The sequence below is a fragment of the Elgaria multicarinata genome, chromosome 9 (genome assembly GCF_023053635.1).
Source record: "Elgaria multicarinata webbii isolate HBS135686 ecotype San Diego chromosome 9, rElgMul1.1.pri, whole genome shotgun sequence".
In the NCBI taxonomy this organism is placed as follows: Eukaryota; Metazoa; Chordata; class Lepidosauria; order Squamata; family Anguidae; genus Elgaria; species Elgaria multicarinata.
In genome coordinates, this window is record NC_086179.1 from 85355737 (window position 1) to 85378446 (window position 22710).

Genomic DNA, 22710 nt, shown 5'->3' on the forward strand with positions numbered 1-22710 from the left:
CTTAGACAAATCTAAATGTCCACAGGGATGGCATAAGATAAACTAGAGATATTTTTAAATAAACTGTAAAAAAATGTTTAAAGAAAACTAGGGTTTGGACCATATTGAAAGGAGGCCAGGGCTCTTGTATCTTTAGCAGTTGTATGTTGTTGTTGTTTATTCGTTCAGTCGCTTCTGACTCTTCGTGACTTCATGGACCAGCCCACGCAAGAGCTTTCTGTCGGCTGTCGCCACACCTAGCTCCCCCAAGGTCAAGTCCGTCACCTCCAGAATGTCATCCATCCATCTTGCCCTTGGTCGGCCCCTCTTCCTTTTGCCTTCCACTTTCCCTAGTATCAGCCTCTTCTCCAGGGTATCCTGTCTTCTCATTATGTGGCCAAAGGACTTCAGTTTTGCCTTTAATACCATTCCCTGACATAGCTTTTAACCTATAGTCCGGCACGCATTTGCGCATGTTCAAGTAATCAATTAGCTTACGCATACTTACAGAGCAATCTGATACATGTCTACTCAAGAGTAAGCCCCATTGAGTTCAATGAGACCTATTCCCAGGTAAATATGTAAAGGATTGCAGCCCAAGTTTTATGTTGGATTGTGGTCAGGAATGTTTTAATGTTGGGGTGGATATCTTTTAACGTATCAGTTTCCTTGTTTTAATTGTATTTGATATTTTCTCCTGCATGTGGTATGTTGGTTTATTTAAATGCCACCCTGAAAGGTACATGGACTTTACATTGTCAAAATAACGAAATCATAATGCCGAGAATTACAATAATTTAAGGCTACATTGTTGTCAGGGCAGGAGGGAGTGCACACAGGTTATCCAGTTTAGATAATCAAGAATTTAAGATACCTGAGGCCCTTTTCAGGTGAGACATTGTAGGAAGAGCAGGAAGTACACTTGATTTGTGCTTTCTATTTCTTTCACTTCTCTGCAGTATAAGCCAGAACAACTGGATCTTAGATAATTGGTTTGCCCATAATGCTAAGCTAATATTTAGTGTTATGTGCATGAGCTTCTGTGAACTTGAGTAGGGATATTGGAGGAAGCCATTCAAAGAGTCAAGTCTGCCAAGCCTGCTTGTCCACAAACTGGCCCGACTCAATCTGTGTTAAATTAGGCCTGCTCATGAATCCTTTTTCCTGTAAAAAAACACCATATATGCAAGTTGTGGCCACCATTTGCACAAGCTAGGCATATTTATGCCCGCACTCACAGCTACAATTTGCGTAAATGATTTTTTTTTTTTACAGAAAAAGAAAAGAAAGTTCCCTGATTTCGGGAACAGGCCTCCTGGCTTGGCCCACAAACACAACCCAAGTGAGGAGGGGAAATGGCCGGATTTCCCTACGATGGCTGTTCCTAAACTTGAGCAATGGTTTGTGTTCCTGTATCCTCTTTCCCCGCTCATGGAAGATACTTGCTGGGTTTAGTCTCACTTTCTCCAATTCCTTGCTTGTCTTTACACATGAACCAGGAATCATGGTTTTAAACAAATTCTAGTCAAATTCTGAACAAACACCAGATTGTTTTGCTGGCTTATTAAACAAACTAGAGTTTGTTTTAAGCCATAACGTCCATAATGACAAGCCTAGAATCCAGAAAGTGAAACGAAACTCAGCAGGGGTCCTCTTGGCGATATTGGAGGTGGAAAGGGGGTGGGGGTAACACTTGAGCCCAAGGCTTCATTTAGGCTCACACTAAATGCTGACTTAGCTTTATATGTGATCGCAACCATTGTATTATTTCAGTACATTGGTATGAATACAATGGCATTAAATTGGTTTCATTCCAAGTGTTTCAGTTTAGTTGTTTGTGGACCGGGCTGTTTCTGTGCTCTCTAAGGAAACGGACATATACAAAACCACAGGTGTATAGAAGTCTCTTTGTTTGGCAGGTAAAACAGGTAGCCGACGTGCTGAACCAACAGCTCAAAACCACATTGTGCCTGGTGTGGGGTTGGTTGCACAATGTTGCATTGTCTCTTTGATGTCCAGTGAAAGAATAAAGCTGTGAAGGTTTCTACGCTTGCCAAACTTTCTTCTGCTGTGAAGGGTAAAAATATTTGCCGTGCAATTTCTAGACAGAACTGGAGAGAATACTTCTTTGTAGTGTAAGATATACGTTTGTTTCGTGGTTTGAGTGAAAATCCATTGGAAAGTTCTTTGGATATTTTGACTTCACTCACTTATAGCAATGATAGGAAAATAATCACGGCAGCTTTTACAGTGTGCTTTTTTTCTTCTAGGCTGGTGGATGACAGATGCGTGGTTCAACCAGAGGCAGGTGACCTTTGCAATCCTCCTAAGAAATTCAGAGGTAAGGAGCTGAGAGTTTAATTTATATAACAAATACAGAGTGAATCCTTTTCCCCCCCTCATGTTGATATAATTAAAAAGCATAACAATTGCTACAACATTTGTAAAAAAACGTTGATGCAGATATTAAAATCAGTACCTATAACTTCATAATTAGCAAACAAACCAAAAACAGAGAGAGAAATTGCACTTTTCTCATGTGGGTGAAAGCCATAGGAAGCTCAGTGAATCAGGACGTTGCTGCAGTGTAGCCAAGTATTACACAGGTGCTTGAAAATACTATGATTATATCATAGATTAATGTGTTTAGACTGTACAGCATAGTTACCAAATGAGGTGAGATGGGTGGTTGCTAAGGAGAAGGCCTTTCCAGGGGTGGCATCTCTGTTGTGGAATGCCTTCTGCAAAAGGCCTACCTAGAACCTACATTGTGGCCTTTTTTGGCACCAGGGGAAGAGCTTTTTATTTCTCCGGGCGTTTTAGTCCTTCAGTTTAGGTTTTAAATGTGTTACTGTGTTTTTAGAATTTTACCGACTGCTGCTGATTTTTATACTCTGGTTTTATCCTGTTTTATAAAAAAATAATATATTTTTATATTATGGCCCTGCTCAGGAGACACCTTAAACCACGGTGGTTAAGGTATTTTTGTTAACAGCTCTGCCCAGCGCTTACCCTAAAGGTCTGACCACAACTAGCCAAGCTCACCAAACTCCTTTGCATTGCATGGGACTCAGGTAGCCTGAGGAGAGTACGTGCACCTTTCCTCGCTGTTGTTCCTCTTCTTCACAGCCGCAGGTGCAATAAGGTGAGTCACGGTGAGTGACTCAGATGACCCTGCGGAGGAGCGGTGATGCTCTGGAAAAAGCACTGGATTGATGCGTCTTTTTCTCTGCTGCTGCCGCTTCGCTGAGTAGGCTCAAGGCACCATTTTGGAGGTCAGAATTTCTCCAGCCAGCTGGACCAGGAATCCAGGATTTTTGCCCAGCCAGTTGGGACATTTCAGAATCTCCTGGAAATCGGGACATTCCCGGTTTTCCAGGATGTATGGCAACCCTAGTTCTGAGAGAATGCATTCCTTTTGCTTTGCTTTTTCCTTCCCCATATTCATTAGTCCTTCTTGCCCTTTGGCCAGAGTTCTGGCTCAGAGTTCTCTTGAACATTAAAAAACAAAACCCTGGTACTGGAGTTTAACAATTGGAATCTGTGTGTAGGCATGAAGATGTGGCGTGTGTCTTGTGGGAAAAGCCGTTGCTGTGCACATGCAAGGCTTGTATGCACAACTCTGGCTTCGAGTCTGGTTTATGATGAGGGATCTCAATACTTATTTCCTTCATTCCCCCCTCCCTCCTGTGTTTCTGATGGTGTATGTAAAAGCCCTCAGCTGAGGGCAGCAGATGGACACCACTGACTTCTGCTCTGAAGTTGGGCTTCCTCTCTTGATGATTTGCGACTTGTGTCAAAGTGAAGCGAAAGCAGAAGCAAGCGTCACATGGCTCCAGCCACCTGTAGCATTTGGTATCATTTCGTTAAATAAATGTTGCACTGCTTTCTTCCTGAGATAAATTTAGGGAGAGCCCTCTCAGCCACTTGCTCACTCAGGCTTCTGGAGTTTGAAGTATTTAGATGAATGTTTAAAGTTGGCTACTTGTTTTATGCTGATATAAATTTTGTTTTATTTTATTGTATTTATTATTGTATTTATATCCTGCCTTTTTTCCTGCAAGGAACCCAAGGCGGCTTACATAATCCTCCTCCTCTCCACTTTATCCTCACAACAACAACCCTGTGAGGTGGGATGGAGTGAGAGTCTGTGACTGGCCCAAAGTCACCCGGTGGGTTTCCATGGCCGAGTGGGGACTAGAACCCAGATCTCCCGACTCCCAGTCCAAAACTCTAGCCACTACACGACACTGGCTCTTGTTCACAGTTTTATCAGCCTTCTAAGTGGAGAAGTAAAGACATGTCATGTTGTTTGCTTGGAAAGAGTTGATGCCAAGGGGCAGAATTATACATTGTCTTAGGACAAGGGGGTTGCAACTCAGGCCTGTGGGTCAAATCTTACCCACCTGGGGTCCCAATCCAGCGCTCCAACACCCCGCCCTTTCCCACCAATTGTTTCGTGACTTCTCGACATTTGAGCAGTTTAAGTGGGTATTTTAGCCCCTCCCCCATCACTGGAATGTGGCCTCCAGGAGCTTAGAAAACACATATCCTCATACCTATATTTTCTAAGGCCCAGTGAACGCAGTGATGGGGACACATCTTTACGGGAAAACTGGTGGGTAGCAGAGAGTGCTTAAGTCATCTTTCCCCAACCTAGTACCTTCCAGATGTATTGGACCACAACTCGTAGCATGGCTGGCCGGGATGGACAGGAGTCAGCGGGGGAGTAAGCACCCTGTTGGATTCTACCCTTTGTGTTGTTGTTGTTGAATTTTTCAAATACAGGCTGTTCAGAAGGATGTTTCAATGATTACTGAAGATATCACTCTGACTGACAGTGTTGTTCCCATTTAGAGGATATGGTAACCCATGACTCAACAAGCAAGTTTTCATATGGTTGAAGAAACTTGAAAACATGGAATTTATTAAAAATATAGAAAATTATAAAGCTTGTCATAGAAGAAAACTGAAAAGCGACTCCTGTAGTGAGGATAGTCCTATGTAGGAATTATCCTCCGCATAATTATGATCGCATTGAGGGAGAGAGCAGGGTCCAACCCACTCACATGCTCATATGCTCCCCGTTATTGCTTTTCTGTCATGCATGGGGGGGCATGTCTGGAGAAGGGAGTCTGGTCTACACACATAGGGTTCCCCCACAATTCAGAATGGTTATTGTGCAGGGTTCTAAATTATGGGGAAAGCAAAGCATATGTGCGTACAGCAGCCTATCCTCTACCACAGAGGTGGGCAGAAGATAGATGTTTTGGACTTCAACTCCCAGAAGCCCCTGCCAGCATTTATGCCTAATTTATAAAATGTACTATGTTGTGGCTAAAGCAGGGGTGCCGAACCTCAGGCCTGTGGGCCAAATTCGGCCTTCCCGGGGTCCCAATCTGTCCTTCTGAGGTTCACCAGATGGTCATGCCCTGTTACCACAACCGTTGATCATTTGATGATTCCTCGGTTTTTGTGCACTTCCCCCCTTGTTCAGAAAGGTTGACACGCCTCTCCTTAGTTACTGTCCGTAAACTTCAATCAATTGATTGATCGATCAATCAATCAAATAATAGACAAATATTTATAAATGGGGGAAAGGTTAGTTTGAAAAGGAATTTCTCTGCATCTGTTTTACAATGTCAGCTGGACTAGTAGGGGAGAGGCCATAGCTTAGTGGTAGAGCACTTGTTTTTCACGCAGAAGGTCCTAGGTTTGATCTCTGGCATCTCCAGATAGGGATGGAGAGCTTCTTCCAGTCGGCGTCAACAATACTGAGCTAGATGGACCCATGGTCTGACTCAGTATAAGGCAGCTTCCTATGTTCCGATGGCTATGCATTAATTAAAATTTCCAGCCTGCTCCATTCTAGGATCTAACTAAAGATATATGTTAACACGAGAAAGTAAAATGTAGCTAAATACCAACAACCAATGTACAACTCCTGGGAATATTATTCATCCATTCCTCTGGCTTCTGACATTTCAGCTGGCAATGGCCACACAGTTTTAAATGGAAGTGGAGATTCCCAGGAAGTTGAATTGTGTACCCAGTGCCACATTCTGGTGTTTTTTCAGGGATGGAGGTTTGCACTCTCATATTCATAGCATCCATCCTGCCCTGAATATAGATTGTGACGTCACCTTGCAACCTGATGCAGTGCATTCTTCTCTGAACTGATTTTCATCCACAAGTCTGAAACTTTCAGATGATGATATTATGGAAACATAGGTCCTGGAGCAACTGTTGGCTTGTTACTTCGATATTAGTTGTGCTGCCTAAACTGACCTTGTTGTGGGGACAGGAAGATTGGAAAGCACTAGTGGATTGGAACATGGTGTTAACAGTTTGGGAAAGCGTGCAACCGAATGTCCTTTATGCTTTCTTGTAGCAATGCAAATAGAACAGAAAGTAGGTCACTTATTTGGGAGGGTTTCAGAAGGGAGCCGGTTTAAATCACATGGAAGCTGGGATAAAATGAGCATGCGTTATGGAAAGTTGCTTCTCGAAGCATGCCATAAAGCTGTAATTTTCAAACTGCGTTGCTGGGAGTTTCTAAAGCAGCAACTGAGGACAGGATTCCTGAAAGAAAGCTTGCCTAGAGCTGCTGATCTTCTCTGGCAATGTGAATCATAACCATCGGGGGTGTTTTGAACTGACCAGCAGCCATGTGAATAGAAGTGTGTACTCTAGAATGTTCCCAGAAGCCTTTGCAACACCCAGGCAGAAAAGTTGATGTGGAAACGGTTCCCTTGAGCTAGAAAACGATTTCCATATAGGCTGGAGGAGACCTAAAGGCCTTACTGACACTGAGAGGAGAGAAGGCACAGCCAATTTGCGGTTGTGAACCTGTTATTGAGTTGTTGGGGGTCTAACCAATTGCTTCAGCCGGCTCTCATAGTGCACCACAAAGAAGGAAGAATGGACGTATCTTTTAGCACAGGTTACTTTAACGCTGGCTTTGTTTCTTTTGTCTTCAGATTGCCTTTTCAAAGTGTGTCCCATGAACCGATATTCTGCACAGAAACAATACTGGAAAGCCAAGCAAGTGAAACAAGGGAACCACACAGAAGCAGCGCTGCTGAAGAAGCTACAGGTAAGAGGCTCCCAGACGTCGCCTTTTCACACAGCTGTTGGTTTGTGCACTGATGCGCAGCTGTTACGATGGGACAGTTACTTTCGCCCGGCGAGCACATCCCTTGCAGAGAAGCAGCATATTTGGATGACTCGAACTGCAGTGTTTGGAATTCTTTCTCTGTTAGCATGTTCATTGTTCTTGCAGTTGAGTGTAGAATGCAGCTGGGTAAACATCATGAGTGTCTATTGGTATCCCTATGATATCACCAATAATAACTGACTCTTTTCTTCCCCATACATTTTATGGTGTTTTTTTAATAAAAAAATGGACTACTTTTTTTTTTTTTTTAAGACAAAATGCTCTCCGCTGCACTAGTCCAGCACGGAAGCACTCATGGCGATTAAAAGAAAGAAAGAAAGAAAGAAACTCGATGTAGGGTAATGTCATGTCTAACCCTACTGCCCCTATTTTGGGAGAAGATGTTTCAGGTAATCAATCAGAATCAGAACTAGAAGACGCAGCGCCAGACACTAGCCAGCCTGTACCAGTCGGGGAGGAAGCTCTCACGGGCGATTCCCCAGCTGGTGGTGAACTCTCTCCAGAGCTTATCTCCTCAAGGCCAAATCCTACAATATCTGGACCGCCTGTCCCTCCCCAGTGAAATTCTGTGAATGAGGCAGGCTGATGGCACCATAAAAGCTGTGTTGGGAGAAGCACCCACCTTTAAACTAAAAGCCCTCAATGATTATCTTGCAGCATGCGGCAGAACTGGAACAAAAGCAGAATGAATGTGAGAACAGAAAACTACTGGGTGAAATTGTGAAGTACAGCAATGTCATCCAGGTGAGTCGTGGAAAGCTAGATCTCCAGCTTCTCAGAACCACAAGGAGAATGTGTGTTCCACTTCCAAAGTGGCCTGGAAAGTCAAATGATAATATCTCTCACGCTGCCTCAATCCATTCCGGTTCAGCTCCTCAGTAGGAATTCCATTGCAGATGTTGTGATGTGTAAAACCAGGGAGCATGAGCTATGATTATATTGCTCAGAGGCAAAGGAGGAGAACAGGGTTCTGGGGCCTTTAAGAAGAGTATTTCAGCAGGTACTATTTTCCTCTGCCCTACAGGAGAAGCTGTACTTTCCCAGTCCCCTCTTCCACACAGTCCACGTGCCCTCTTCCTATCATCCCTTTGCTTATCTCTCTTTATCTTGTCCTCTGTAGAGATGTTGATGGCAGGCGCCTGGGGGCAGGAGTCTTTCTTTTTGTTATATCATGTTATATCATACCACCACTACACTATATAAATATTACACAGTAATACTTGAAAGGTTGTCACACAGAGGAGGGCCAGGATCTCTTCTCAATCATCCCAGAGTGCAAGACATGGAACAGTGGGCTCAAGTTACAGGAAGCCAGATTCCGGCTGGACATCAGGAAAAACTTCCTGAGTGTTAGAGCAGTACGACAATGGAACCAGTTACCTAGGGAGGTTGTGGGCTCTCTCACACTAGAAGCCTTCAAGAGGCAGCTGGACAACCATCTGTCAGGTGCTTTAAGGTGGATTCCTGCATTAAGCAGGGGTTGGACTCGATTGCCTTATAGGCCCCTTCCAACTCTATGATTCTATGATTCTATAGTAGAACTATTAAAGGGAGGGGAGCTATGCCTTCCTTTGCGACTAGTCATCATAAAGCAGCAGAAGAAGAAAGCCAGGGAGAAAGTGTCAGAAATGGAGAAACAGCAGAATGTGGAAGGGAAGGAGTCAAAAGATTGTGCTTGTTAGGGGGTGGTTAAAATAGGAAAGTTAGACAGGAAATTTTTCAAGGAAATGTCACAAGGCAATTCAGCCCTGCACTTACCACCTCACCAGCAGCCTGCTTGGTGATTACAGAAGTATATGTTGCATCTTTAGCTATGTAAACTCTCATGTTGGGATTGTTTTGGAGCTGATGTCCTAATAAATAAAAGTCTTCCCAGTTGTGATGATTTGTCAGTAAGCAGAGAGTTAAACTGTTTTAGGAGAAGTTATTGGTTCAGTTCAGACAATACATTTCTCAACGGTGGTTTTAGAACACCACAGTTTTTGTATCACCATTGAGAAATGTGTTGTCTGGAGGGAAAACTACAGCCCACAGTGGAGAGGGCTTTTTTTAGAAAACACTCCATGCTGAATATCCACGCTGTGCCGAGCAGATTTCTTGCACAACCATTGTGTTGTGTGATGGGCTCCGTGGAGTCTTCCATTGCGTTACATTGACTTTCCTCTCTGGCAAGAGCGGCAAAAGGAGGGAGTGCTGCTCTAGGAGAGTCACCAGGATTGTTTTTTCACAGCAATGGCTGATGGGATATTGACGAGGGAGGAGAGAGGGCGAAGAAACTGTCAATCAAATGCTACGTTGAATTTTATTCAACTCCACGGTAGCTCACAGTCACACAACGGTGGAGTTAGAACAAGTTGTGGGGGAAATACCCCCTAAAAACGCAACCGTTGAGTGGAGTTTTCCCACTGCATAGAGAAACGTGTTTGTCCAAACTGAGCCATTGTATCCTGCTGTTGTTGTTTTGAAAATATCAGAAGTTATCATATTCCTGACTGTTAGAGCAGTACAACAATGGAACCAATTACCTAGGGAGGTTGTGGGCTCTCCCACACTAGAGGCCTTCAAGAGGCAGCTGGACAACCATCTGTCAGGGATGCTTTAGGGTGGATTCCTGCATTGAGCAGGGGGTTGGACTCCATGGCCTTATATGCCCCTTCCAACTCTAAGATTCTATGATTCTATATGTATACATGCTGAGTTTCTCACACAAAATGTTTTGGTGATATCAATCTCTTGATTGTGGTACTATATGGCTGTAAATCAGCACTGCCCAACTTGTGACCTCCCAAGGTGAATGATTTTATTGTGTCCAGCCAGGAGTTTGACAACGTCCTCTCACCCTTCTCTGTTTCTTGCATTGTTGGTCAGGCAGCAAACAGCTTTATTAATAAGGTAAAAGAGAATCCCGTTCTGTGTTGTGTTGTGATGTATGTATGTATGTGTAAATGTGTTTATTTATTTTCTTTTATTATTGACAGCTACTTCACATCAAAAGCAATAAATACCTTACGGTCAATAAGAGGTTACCAGCCCTGTTGGAGAAGAATGCTATGCGGGTCTCTTTGGATGCTGCAGGGAATGAAGGATCTTGGTTCTACATCCAGCCCTTTTGGAAACTGAGGAGCGAAGGTGACAATGTGAGTGGATGAAATATCTTTCTGGAAGGAAGTAGGGGGTTGCTAGAATAGACACGATGTTGCCTCCCTCTCCAAAATCGTTCTAGGACCAGTTTATTTTTCTATGACACTTGTTGTACATCCTTCGCTGCCCCACTCCACCATCAGTGTGCTTAAAAATGGATGCAGAACACCTTGGGTTATAGTTAAAAAGTAGGATAGAAATCATATTCAAAGGAACTGGGCAACAAAGAAGGGGAAATTGCATGGTCTGTTGCTGTTCTGTTCCTGGTGGTGGGCTCAGATGCAAGGGGTTCTAGTCTAAGCGGGGGTGGGGGCATGGTACTAGGCGCAAATTCAAGTTCTGGGTAGGGAAGCAAGGCAAAGTCAAACAAGGCGAAGTTCAGGTTCCAGTAAAACAACGGTCAAGCAAAGCAGAGGTCAGGTCAGGTTCTGGTAAGGCAAATCCAAACAAAGCAGGTGGCACCCTGGATAGCTCCATGGTTGAAGAGTCAAAGGTTGCTTCAGTAACAAGCAAGCTCAGACTGAATTAAAAGCCACCTCTGGTGAGTGCAGCCTCCTCGCTTAAAGGGTCTAGCCTGCTTCTGTAGCTGTTGATTGCAGTGGTACAGAGAAGACAGTGGCAATGCTGAGATTTCTGAGCTGGAGCCTTCAGGGTCTGAGGATGGCAGATCAACCTCCTCAGGCTGGAGAAGAACTGGCAAAGCAGACACCTTTTGCACCACTTCCCCGGAGATGTCTGGGGTCAGTTCTGCAGGCAAATCCTTCTCCTACTCTGATACATCCTACAGATCCCTGGCCTCATCCCCCAAAGATGGGGAACTGGACTCCAGGGTCATGATGATTACTTGGTAACCACCTATTGACTTCTTCAGTTTCCCCTCTAAATCAGAGGTGGGCAGTGTACGATCCATGAGTCGCATGTGACCCCTTGCTGCTCCCCAAAATTGTAAACTGACAAGTTAGAGTCTTAATTTGTCCAAAGAGTAGGCCTCATATTGACATGATACCTTTAGTCCTAGGCAAATATGAAGAAGCAGTAATTGTCATGCAGGTGAAAAGGAAAAGGCCTTCAGCATTTAGATGGCGGCCCTTCTCTCGATTGGATTCAGCCACTGGGTTGCTAGTTGCTGGCCAGAAGCATAGGGTCAATTATTTCACTTTCTTCTTCTTCGTTGTCGTCTTTGTCTTCATATTATTATTATTATTGTTATTGTTATTATTGATTTCTCCTATCAGTATGCTTAAATTACTGATTCAATTCTGCAGGTTTGTTTTATGTATCGCTTTATCTGACCTGACATGGCTGTGAGTAAAATATTTGTGCAGCATGGCATGCAGAGACAGGTTGCGTTAAGTAAACGGAGGGTCACATTCCCATTGTGGGTGTTTCGGCTTTGGAAAGATGTGCATAAAATTTGTGTGAACGTGTATTATGTGCATGATGGTTACATGCCTGATTACTTTCTTTATTGATGAATCCAAATGTTTAATTTTGACTGACGTAGGTTTGACTTCCCCCACCCCAAGTCAATTAACTGGTCAAATATTGTCAAGTAATAGTCAAGCGTTTAACAGGAGCCCAGTCCCTCCCAGGCGTCTTCCAGAGAACCCTACCAGATCATAGGAAATATCAAACACCATGTTTTTTGTAGTAGTCCAGGGTTCTGGACCATATTGACTGCTTGTGCACAATTGTTTGGTAGCTCCTTCCAAACCTGTTCCTTTTCCTGTTCAGAGAAGTCTGCCGTTTACTGCACATACCCAGTAGTGGTAGCAAGGCTGTATGGCTTAACTGGGAGGAGACAGGGCAACATTAAGTTGCAGGACAGTGTGGGTGTGCTGGGTGTGTATGTGCGGGCTGGGGAACAAGTGGCCTTCACTTTTGCTGTCATTTATCAGGTGATTCCATGATTCAATATAAAAGGTAATCTGCCACTTGCATAGCTAAGGACGTAAGGGCCGTCTTGACAATATTTAACAACAAACAATAAACGAAGCTCCGTCTACTGTTCAAGGGATCAAAACCTCAGGCCCAGGGGGCCACACCCCTTCACCTACCCTTTCTCAATTAATCATGGATCAATTAATGGTTTCCTGGCTTTTCTGCAGCTTTCTTCCCATACTAGCAACCTAAATTATACTGGTATTTTTGGTATGTTGCCCCTGCCATTTTTTACCTTCGGGCCACCCCCTTTTGCCTTGGGCCCGCCCACCACTGGAATGTGGCCCCCGAAAGCTTCTCCAAAATGGTTCAACACCCCTGTTTTAGTCAGTCCCTCGGCATCTCAACCCCAGCTTTACCGGAGATGAATTTTGGCGATTGTGCTAAACAGCAACGACACATGTGCACGTGTTCCAACGAAAGCATGAGTCATCCGCTGTGTTCACCATTTGTATTACTCACTTTGTGGTTCTAGCTTGCGTGTGTGTATATGGAATTGCTGTGTATGCTGGAATGTACACCAAATTGCTGTGGACATTATGGGCACTTCTATGATTAGATCAGATTGTCAAATCTTAATACACTAATACTTTAATGCACTGTGCTGCCTATTAAATTATCTCCTTTCTTCCTGTTGATGAATTCATATAGTCTCCATGGATTTTAGATGAGAGGGAATATTTGAGGTTAATTTCCCTGAAACCAGGTCTTCCTTATAACTACCAGCAAAGAGGTAAAGCTAGCAATGGAAAAAATTCCCACAGCTGGAGCAGGTAGTTATTTATTTATTTGGGACATTTCTTATCCTGCTGTTGAGCCAAAGAGGTTTCAGCACAGCCAAAAAAGTTTTAAAAGCAATAATAATAATAATAATAATAATAATAATAATAATAATAATAATAATAATACAATCAGTACAATAAAAACAAATGGAGCAGATCAGATCAGTGCCAGCAATCTAAAATACAAAGATCTAAGCTCTGACTAAATGATAGCAGATGGTTACCCACAGGAATCTAGGATATGTGATTGATGGGAATCACTAGGACTGATTTCGATTGGGTGATTGTACTTAAATTGTGTCCCCGAGAAATCCCTGATTCCAGAGTCTGAGGGAAATTGCCTCGCTTGATAGCTATCATTGTCTGTTCCTTTAGGTAGTTGGGAATAGCGTTTTGTTTAGATAGTTAAGAGCCAAACATGTCATTCATTTATTACATTTCAATAACAGAAGCTCTCTGGATAGTTTACAAAGATTAAAAACCATTAAAAATAAAATTATACAAAATGTAAAACTGTTTACAAACATATTAACAGACAGCATTCATTCATTAACATGCAATGCCCATTCCAGACAGAAAAGGTAAGAATTTCTTCAGCCTGATGGCTTTCATATTCCAGAGCTTTTTATATTTGTACTTACTTTGAATTGTAAGCTGAGATTTCAGAGTTAGCTATTGCATCTCAGCTGGGAGTCTTTCTTAGAAAAATAAAGCAGCAGCAGCAGGGACTAAAATGTCACCAATGTGAAGGGGGCATAACTTAAATGATAATTTATGACTCCTTCTATAACTTCTGTTCTCCAGATTGTTGTAGGAGACAAAGTTGTCTTAATGCCGGTCAATGCAGGTCAGCCTCTCCATGCCAGCAACATAGAACTCCTCGATAACCCGGGATGCAAAGAGGTGAGTTTGAGGGAATAACAGGGGTATCTATCTAACTTGGCCAGCACTGGTGTTTTGGTATGCAACCATTTCTTATGGGGTTAAAGTAAGGGGTCAGCAACAGACTGAGGGGAAAGCAAGGGTGGCCTCAGTAAAGTCAGGTAACAACTGAAGTTGGATGTATGAGACAGAAGTAGGCAGAGGGCAAGGTTACCTTCAAAGCAGGCCACAGATACAAGCAGAAGCACAAGAACCAAAACCTGGCCTGTGGAACTGATCAAAGCAACATTGTTTCCAAGCCTTCAAGGACATCTTTTCTTTAGCCAGGCAGGTCATTCCCATACTGAGGGAAAACTTTTATGTTATGGAAGACTCAAAGCTACCTCTGAAAATGGCAGCTCTGGGTCAAGCCCCTCCCCCCCCCTTGATGGGTAATGCAACATACCCCATGCCCGGATGTCTTTGCAGTGGGTATTGCCTCACCAATAATAGAGACAACCCACTGTATGAAGTAGGAATGGGAAATGGAACCCTAATGATATCAGGACCTGGAGCACTAAATTGTACTATACTTTATGGAGAGAGATGAAGAGAATTTGGCATGGGATGCCGCTTTCAGTGACTACCATATTTCTTCAATTCTAAGACGCACTTTTCCCCCCATATAAACATCTGTAAAAATGGGGTGCGTCTTAGAATTGTGGGTGTGTTGATTATTTCTTAGAATCAAAGCTTTTTTTCTGTTGGTACTGAAATTAGTGTGCGTCTTACAATCGATGGCGTCTTAGAATTGAAGAAATACGGTAGTTCTGCCCTGACAACGTTATATTATAGGCGGAGGCTCTTCTTGAATAGCCGACCAGAATAAATTTCTTGGTCTTTCCACTGTTGCCCTATGCTCAGAATCAGAACAAGCTAGCTCTACGAGATCTGTTAACACAGCAGGAGTTTGGGGAAGATGGAGACCTTTTAAGATGGCTGTCCCTGATTCACTAGTTGCAGCTGGGTCTGCCTCATTAATAACCACAGCCGAGTAGACCTGTCCTCATGAGTGTACCCTGCACAAAAGGGTCGCCTCGCAGCCAGGTGGGCATCCCAAAAAAGAGAGTCTGGGACTATGGCAAGGCACAGGATGGGGTTGAAGGGGTTCTTGACTGAGGTTGCCCCACGTCTACTGGGAGCCTGACACCTGCAGAAGTAGGACAAGCACTGCATGGGACAAGTTTGGTAAACTCCACTGGCTACTACACAAATCTCTTGCCATTGCTATCTCCTGCCACTCACCACAATGCTGTTTCCCTTTATTTAATAATGCCACTCAATAGTGAATGACTTCTGCTTTTCAACATGCAACTGAGCTCTATGTCCTGGAAAACAGGTGTATGTTTATGGAGGAAAAAGCTATCAATGGCTACTAGTCCTGATAGCTACCTGCGACCTCCAGTAGCAGAGGCAGTAAGCTGGGGAACATGGATGGGAGGGTGCTACTGCACTGTGGGTCCCTGGTCAATGGCTGGTTGGCCACTGTGTGAACAGAATGCTGGACTAGATGGACCCTTGGTCTGATCAAGCATGGCTTCTCCTATGTTCTTATGTAACAGAGATTGTGGCTGCAACTTTTTCACAACAATGCATACTTTCACAAGAAGGCTACAGTGAAATTCTTGTGGCAAGAAAAAGGCATAGGCCTTAGCTAGACCTACCTGTTAGTCCGTGACGGAGGGGTGAAGATCTCATGATGGTTTTATCACGATATCCCCCCTCTATTTACAAGTGGCGCGTGATGACCTCAGAGGAGAGGCGTCGCACCCACCATTTTTTAGTTTTCTTAAAGAGCCAGCAGTGCATGAGTGCTCGTGTACAAAAGGTAAGTGTTTTTGTTTTTTTAAAAAAAATATTTTCCCCTCTCTCCCCCCCCCCCATGGGCGCAGTGCTCCTGAGGAGCTCTGCACCCCGTGTGCGGGTCCCGGATCCTCACGAGGAACCGTGAGGAGCCTGGACAAACCGCGGCACCCAGCTCAAAGCGGGCTCAAAGGGGAGGGCGAGATCCCAGGCCAAGGGAGGGATCATCCCTCCCTGATCCCGGGATCCCCTGTGCGTCGTGTGGATAACCCCCCATCTAGCTATGGCCATAGTGGCATCCATTTAGCTAGAGCTCATAAGAACACAAGAATGCCAAGAAAATTCAAACCTACATTCTATGTAGTCCAGCATCCTGTTTCCAAGAGAGACCAGCCAAAGTGCCTCTGGTCCACACAGGCAGGGGATGAAGGTGTCAGCCATTCCTGTGGTTTGTTCTCAAGTACCGGGATTCAGAAGTAGGCTTTCTCTGAACATGGAAACTTCAGCTAGCTATCTGATAGACTAAGGCTACAGTCCTATAATCAGTTTCCTGGGAGTAAGTTCAATAGATAGAAATAAACCAGGATTGATCCATCTATCTAGCGAGAGACTGAACGTTATTTGATTTTTGAGTCTGCATCTGCAAGGTGTCCTGTGCTTTCCATATCATTGCTCAGTAGCAGAAATTTCTGTTGGGTGGATAATATCATTCTGGTTATCTGAGCAACAATAACTGTAATAGCAGATGTTGGTAAGCAAGGCCCTTATCAGATTGCTGCATTACAGAAACATTTGTGTGTGAATCTTTTTCAACATGATTTACAGTTCTTTGTATACTTGACCCTAGGTCAATGCTGTCAATTGTAATACTAGCTGGAAAATAACCTTGTTCATGAAATACAGTTGCTACAGAGAAGATGTGCTCAAAGGCGTAAGTATGAACGACAACATTTCATTTTTTTTAAAAAAAGTACTACATTTCAGTTAGTTGTAATATCTTTTTTGGCTATTTTTACATGAGCAAAAGATCTAAAACATTGTGTTCATTTGAAACCAGATGTAACACAAACGCAGCTAGCTATTCTATGCTATTTCCCTGTTCATCAGTGACGACGCGTGAATATTTCTTTGCAAAGTATGTAACTAAGTGGTGTCCTCCCCCTTCTTCCTGCTTCAATGAATTATAGTTGATATGGAAAGAGTAGACCAGATCTTGGTTTCAAATACATCAGGAAAACCTTAATGGTTATGTTAAATTTATAGACTTCTGAACCTGACAGATACACTATTTTACTTTATTTATCCATCCAGGGAGATGTTGTCAGATTGTTCCATGCTGAACAGGAGAAGTTTCTGACCTGCGATGAGTATCAGAAGAAACAACATATCTTCCTCCGCACAACATTGCGTCAGTCAGCCACTTCTGCGACAAGTTCCAAAGCCTTGTGGGAAATAGAGGTATTTTGAGGGAGTACCTCTGATTGGTTTCAGAGAGCTCACAATATTTAGCCCCTTAAGGCTGTTATCCAGATATTCTCTTTATTATGCTGCTACCTTGCCTTCACATGGTGGTGGTAATGGTGATGATGACAACGATGATAACTTAGATACATATGTGTGTTACTTCCACAGGTGGTACATCATGACCCATGCCGTGGAGGTGCGGGGCAATGGAACAGCCTATTCCGATTTAAACACCTGGCAACTGGCAACTATTTGGCTGCAGAGGTAAGAGCTATTTCCAGTTGCCTACAGCAGAAGGTGTATAACAGTGCTGGACTGAGAAGAGAAGAGCCCCTGCTCGGCTGGAATTGTCAGTGGTCTGGCTTGCATGTTATTCAGAAACTGGGGGCCTTGCTAGACCTACGTTAGAATCCGCGTGGGAGGAGGGGCCAAGCCGCGCTAGAAGTAGCACGGCCTGTAGGCCCTGTCCACACGTGAGACGCGACGGGTCCGAGGGAAGCCCCGTCGCGTCCGACATTCCCCCCCTGCCTTAAAGCAGCCGCATGCGCAGAAGCGCACCAATGGCCAAGGTAAGGTTTTGGTTTTTTTAAAAAAAATAGGGACCCCTGCCCCGATTCCCCCCCATGACTTCCCCTGCCCCTGATTCCCCCCCCACAACTTCCCCTGGCCTCCGATCCCCACCCCCGTCCCCACCTGCTGTGTCCTGCTGCCGCTGATGTCCCCAGCCGCCCTGTCCCACTGCCGCTGCTGCCGCCACTGTCTCCAGCCGGCTTTTCCTGTTGTCACCATGTCCAGCCTGTGATGCCTGCTCAGCAGGCATCACAGGCCGGACGTGGCGACAGGGATCGCCATGTCCTGCAGGCCAGACATGGTGACAACAGGAAAAGCCGGCTGGGGATAGTGGTGGCAGCGGCAGCAGCGGGACAGGGCGGCTGGGGACATCGGCGGCGGCAGCAGCAGAGGACACAGCAGGTGGGGACAAGGGGGGTGGCGAGACATGCACGTGGGGACAGGGAGGGATCGGAAGCCAGGGGAGGTCATGGGGGGGGGAAATCGGGGGCGGGAGCGCTGCAGCCCGTCTGCCGCTTTTCCCGGCTACTCGTGCATAAGTGCAGTAGCCGGAAAAAGCGGCGGAATGGTCCACACGCCCGCGGTCCCAGCCTCAGCCCGACCTGAGGCCGGGACCACGGGAAGAACCGCACTACAAGTGGTTCTTGTTAGCATGGTGCCAGGGCGGCTCGAGTCCTGGCTGAGGCCGGGATCCCCTGTGCGTCATCTGGATGCACAGGGACGAGCACGGGCCTCGCACCGCACTAACCTGTGGTCTAGCAACGGCCTGGGTATGCTGATGGGAAGTCAAATTGCCTGGGCACACAGCTGCCTAGCTGTTTGTGCAATGGGCTCTCTATCTGGTTTTGGCTGAGAATAACCAGGCCATTATTGAGGGGGTTGTCCAGCCTGAGTCATGGGAACAGCAGGTTTTGTGGCTGAGGTACACGTGTGGTCTTGTTTTCAAAGGCAGCCGTGCCACCTGTATTACAGGTGAGCTGACCCTCAGCATAGCTCTAGGAAGAGAGCAAAACTACCCTACGTTTTTGTGCAGAGAATGTAAAAAATAACATGGCAACTCTTCTTTTCCTCTCACCCAATGGAGGATCCTGTTCTGAGCTGTGGAGAAATGTACTGTACAAATGTCATGGTGCATTTCAAGAGTGGTGGGAGGATGCCTGTGAATGTGACACAAGGAGGTGGCAGTATCTGAGTGTATTTCCTGCAGATTTAAAATCTCCCTGGCTTTGTGATAGAGCGATTGTGTGCACCCTTATCCAGTAGTAAAAAGATTGCTTTCCCATGGAACCAAATTAGGTGTGCTTAGTTAACATCTGTCCATCTTTTCTTCCTTTATGCTTCAGATGTTTGTTAAATTAATCTCTCTCAGTTTGGGGGGTCTTGCCCTCAACTCTCTGAACAGAGAAACCCAGCAAAACGTCTCAAGACATCTGAGTAGGCTGTGTTACAGTTCTAGAGCATTTACATTATAAATGAGTCAGGGAAGACACAATGTGAAAGAAGAACTATTTTTCTCTTAAAGTTAGATCTTTAGAATTAGAGTGGAACAGTGTGGGGGGTGGGAAGTACAAAAAATATCAGATGTTACAGAAAAACGTGTGCATGAGCCAAACTCTGCAGGCATAGGCTAAAAGGGGAAGTAGATGTGGTAGATGAAATCTTGGACAGAGAGTAGAAACCAAACTGAGAACAGTTCTTAACATCCTTTCATGCAATACTTGAACTGGAGGTTACTCAATGAGATCACTATGTCAAAGATTTAATGCATTATTTTCACGTATTATTACATGAACGTACGGAAGTGCCAGATGCTCAGTCAGACCAGTGCTCCATCCAGGCTTATATGGCCTCCTCTGAGTGGCACGGCCTCTCCAGGATCTGAGGCAGAGGTCTTCCGCATTGCCCTCTGCTTGAGATCCTTTAAACTGTAAGTGCCAAGGATAGAACCAGGGACCTTATGTTAAGACTGTACCCCAAATATAATGATCATTGCACCAAATTCACTTCGTTGGACTCAAGCACTCCTAAATCTGTGGTGGATTGTGGCCACTCATTGCGGTTCGGCATGTAGCTATGGATATTTGAGGGACAAACTAAACTTTCAGTAATGCATGCGTAGTGGAACTATGCTTGCTGACTTTCCCTACTCTCCTGTAAGTGTTCGTGCCCCGAATTAGATTAGGGCTTTCTCCACAACCTGGGGTTGTTGTTGAGTTTTGGTGTGTGTGTGTGTGTGTGGGGTGAAATTCACACACACACACACCCAGGAGGGGACAGGATTTTACAAGACCCTCAGTTGGAGTCAATGGAGACTTTTCCCCCTTTTTTTAACCCTTCTCCCTGCGGAGGGGGGTGGGAATTTGAAACCAAAAAATAGGTGTGGAGGGAAAATTTTAAACAGTAGCTCAGTCAATTTCACTCAGCCCACCCTACCACACAGGGTGTTGTATTCATGCCTGTTCTCTCTGGCATTCACACGTGCTGGCAAGCTGACACGAAACACTCACATCAGTGAGACTTCTTTTATTGAGGAAATCACACAGTAGACAAGCTTAATGGTTATAGAGTCTCCAAAACACACTTAAAGCTGAACGATGATTAGGAAGCTTTAGGCTCTTTTTTCTGAAACAATCCTTAAGGCAAACACTTGGAGGGGGTGGGGTGAATAGGGTACGTCAGTAACCGCTTTGAGCTTCTCCAGGTGCTGCATACGCTGGCACCTCAAAGGGACATGGCCAATCGCCTAAAACGAAGTCCCAGGAAAGGTTGCTCTGAGCTACCAGAGAGATCTGTCACACACTTGTCAGTCTCAGCCTACCACTACTGAGCTGACCCTGTTACCACAACTTCAGGAAAGGTTAAACTTCAGGCCCAGGAGTCCCAGCCTTCTTCTAAGGACTGGGAACTCCTTGCCACCTGAGTCTGGGCACAAACACAGAATCTACAGCATATGCAAGTCCAAGTCTTTGAAAAGCCTCACTACTTTTCATGGCACAGTTCTTAGATATCTAAAGTCCAAATAGCAAAGCGTCCATGTGCAGAGTGCTTTCAAAATCCTAAGCAGAGATAGAATCTAAGGCAGGAGGGAGGTCAGAAATGAAACTTAGCAAAGCTTTTCCAGCTTTACACTAGCATTTAAGGCCTATTCAAAGCTACTTGACACAGGGTAATGGTGAAGATAAAATGGGGGAGGGGGGAGGGCAAAGTAAGTCATCCCAAACTCCTTGGAGATAAGGTGGGATATGTCCTAAGTAAATAAAATATTAGTAAAAAATGCATCAATGTAGAAATTTGCCCAAATAAACCATGAAATAGATCGAATGAACTATTCATAAATGTTAGGGACTTCTATTTATCTGGCCTTATTCAGGTATTAGGAAGATGATGGCAGTGAGCACATTCAGGGAGGGGGAGCATTGCTAACCCTGCCCCTTAACCCCCGTCACCGCTTTTGTTGCCCTGCACAGGTATAGAGTGATTTTGTGAAGTGGAGAGCCTCCTGTAGCCATCGGGGATCTCCTTGTGATCTAGACTGTTGATTTTTCAGCATGTTGGATAGAGTGAACAGTCTCCACAGATAGGGGAGGCTCTCCATTTCACAGAGGCTGTTGCTAGACCAGGGTTTAGCCTGGGGTGAACCTCGGGCTCGCCCCTGTGCATCCAGATGACGCACAGGGGATCCTGGGGTCAGGCTGGGGTAACCCTCCCTTGCCCTGGGGTATTTGGCTACAGTTGTAGCCTGGTATTTCCTGTGGCCTCAGGCTGAACCCGAGACCGCAAGCGTGTAGACTGGTCTGCTGCTTTTCCTGGCTACCGCAAGTAGCCGGGAAAAGTGGCGGACGGGGCGGAGCGCTACGGCCATCAGGGCAGGGCAGGGAGATCGGGGCCAGGGTGGTGGTGGCAGGGAGATCGGAGCCGGGGGGGGGGGAGGTCAGGGCGGGGGGGGGGGAGCGGGGAGAATGATTTTTTTTTTTTTTAAAAAAAAAGACTTATCTTTGCCGCTGGTGTGCTCCTGCGTACCCGGCCCTTTAACACTACAAACAAAATGGCGGATGCAACAGGGCTTTCCTGCAGCCTGTCGCGTCTGACGTATAGATTGGAGCAACAGCCTGCACTTCTTCTAGCGTGGGCTAGCCCCTCCTCACCACTGGATTATCAGGTAGGTCTAGCAACAGCCAGAGTCTCCCTCTATGTGTAGGGGGTGCAGGAAGTGGCAATGGAGGGTGTGTGTGGAGTTTACTGTCGCCATTTTCCTAACGCCTGAATAGGGCTTCTATCTAGCCACCCACCCACCTGCACGAGTACATAGTTATAACCTCAGTAGGCTAAAATATACAAACAATGATAAAGCTAAATTATATAAACAATGATTAATGCAAATAGATGGGGCATTATCTAATCAAAGTTAAGCTTTTTGAAGTTTTGTTGATTTCAGTGGAAGACATTAGCATGGGCTGAAAACTTCCTCACCGAAATGAGAAGGGTTTAATAGTGCTTAACTCTGGCTGGTTGAGATATATGTATGAGTGACAACTTAGAATCTAAAGATTTCTGAAAGAATGTCTAAGTATTACAGGGGCTTACTCAGTTGTTGACTTGTTTAAGGTGATCTTCATTAAGTGTCAATTTGGATGCAAAGCTTCAGCTATCCAAATAACGTATAAGAATAATAAAGGATCTGCAGTCACCCAGTGCTGGCTGAACTGAATTACATCAGAGACGTTTATTAGAATCATTCAGTGATATTGTAAGAAATAATATATAACCAATTTAAAAGCTAGAATTATATATATATATAGCACAATGAGGTTGCCGTTTCTCTTTTATAGACAGCTTTTATTTTTTAACTTTATTAATTTGTTGGCTATCCATTAATCCCCCTTCTTGGATTTCCCCCCGTTTAAATTCTGAGTTCTAATATTGAGCCATGCC

The 22710-nt window shown here is 44.8% G+C and overlaps 1 protein-coding gene across 1 annotated transcript in view; it reads left to right on the forward strand.

Moving 5' to 3' along the window:
- ITPR2 (inositol 1,4,5-trisphosphate receptor type 2) overlaps positions 1-22710 on the forward strand; it is a 286514-nt gene that overhangs the window by 33184 nt on the left and 230620 nt on the right. Inside the window, exons 2-9 of the mRNA XM_063134243.1 lie at positions 2250-2320; positions 6960-7075; positions 7814-7900; positions 10135-10293; positions 13825-13923; positions 16592-16675; positions 17056-17202; positions 17377-17472. Coding sequence (XP_062990313.1) covers positions 2250-2320; positions 6960-7075; positions 7814-7900; positions 10135-10293; positions 13825-13923; positions 16592-16675; positions 17056-17202; positions 17377-17472 — 859 coding nt within the window. The remainder of the gene's footprint in view (positions 1-2249; positions 2321-6959; positions 7076-7813; positions 7901-10134; positions 10294-13824; positions 13924-16591; positions 16676-17055; positions 17203-17376; positions 17473-22710) is intronic.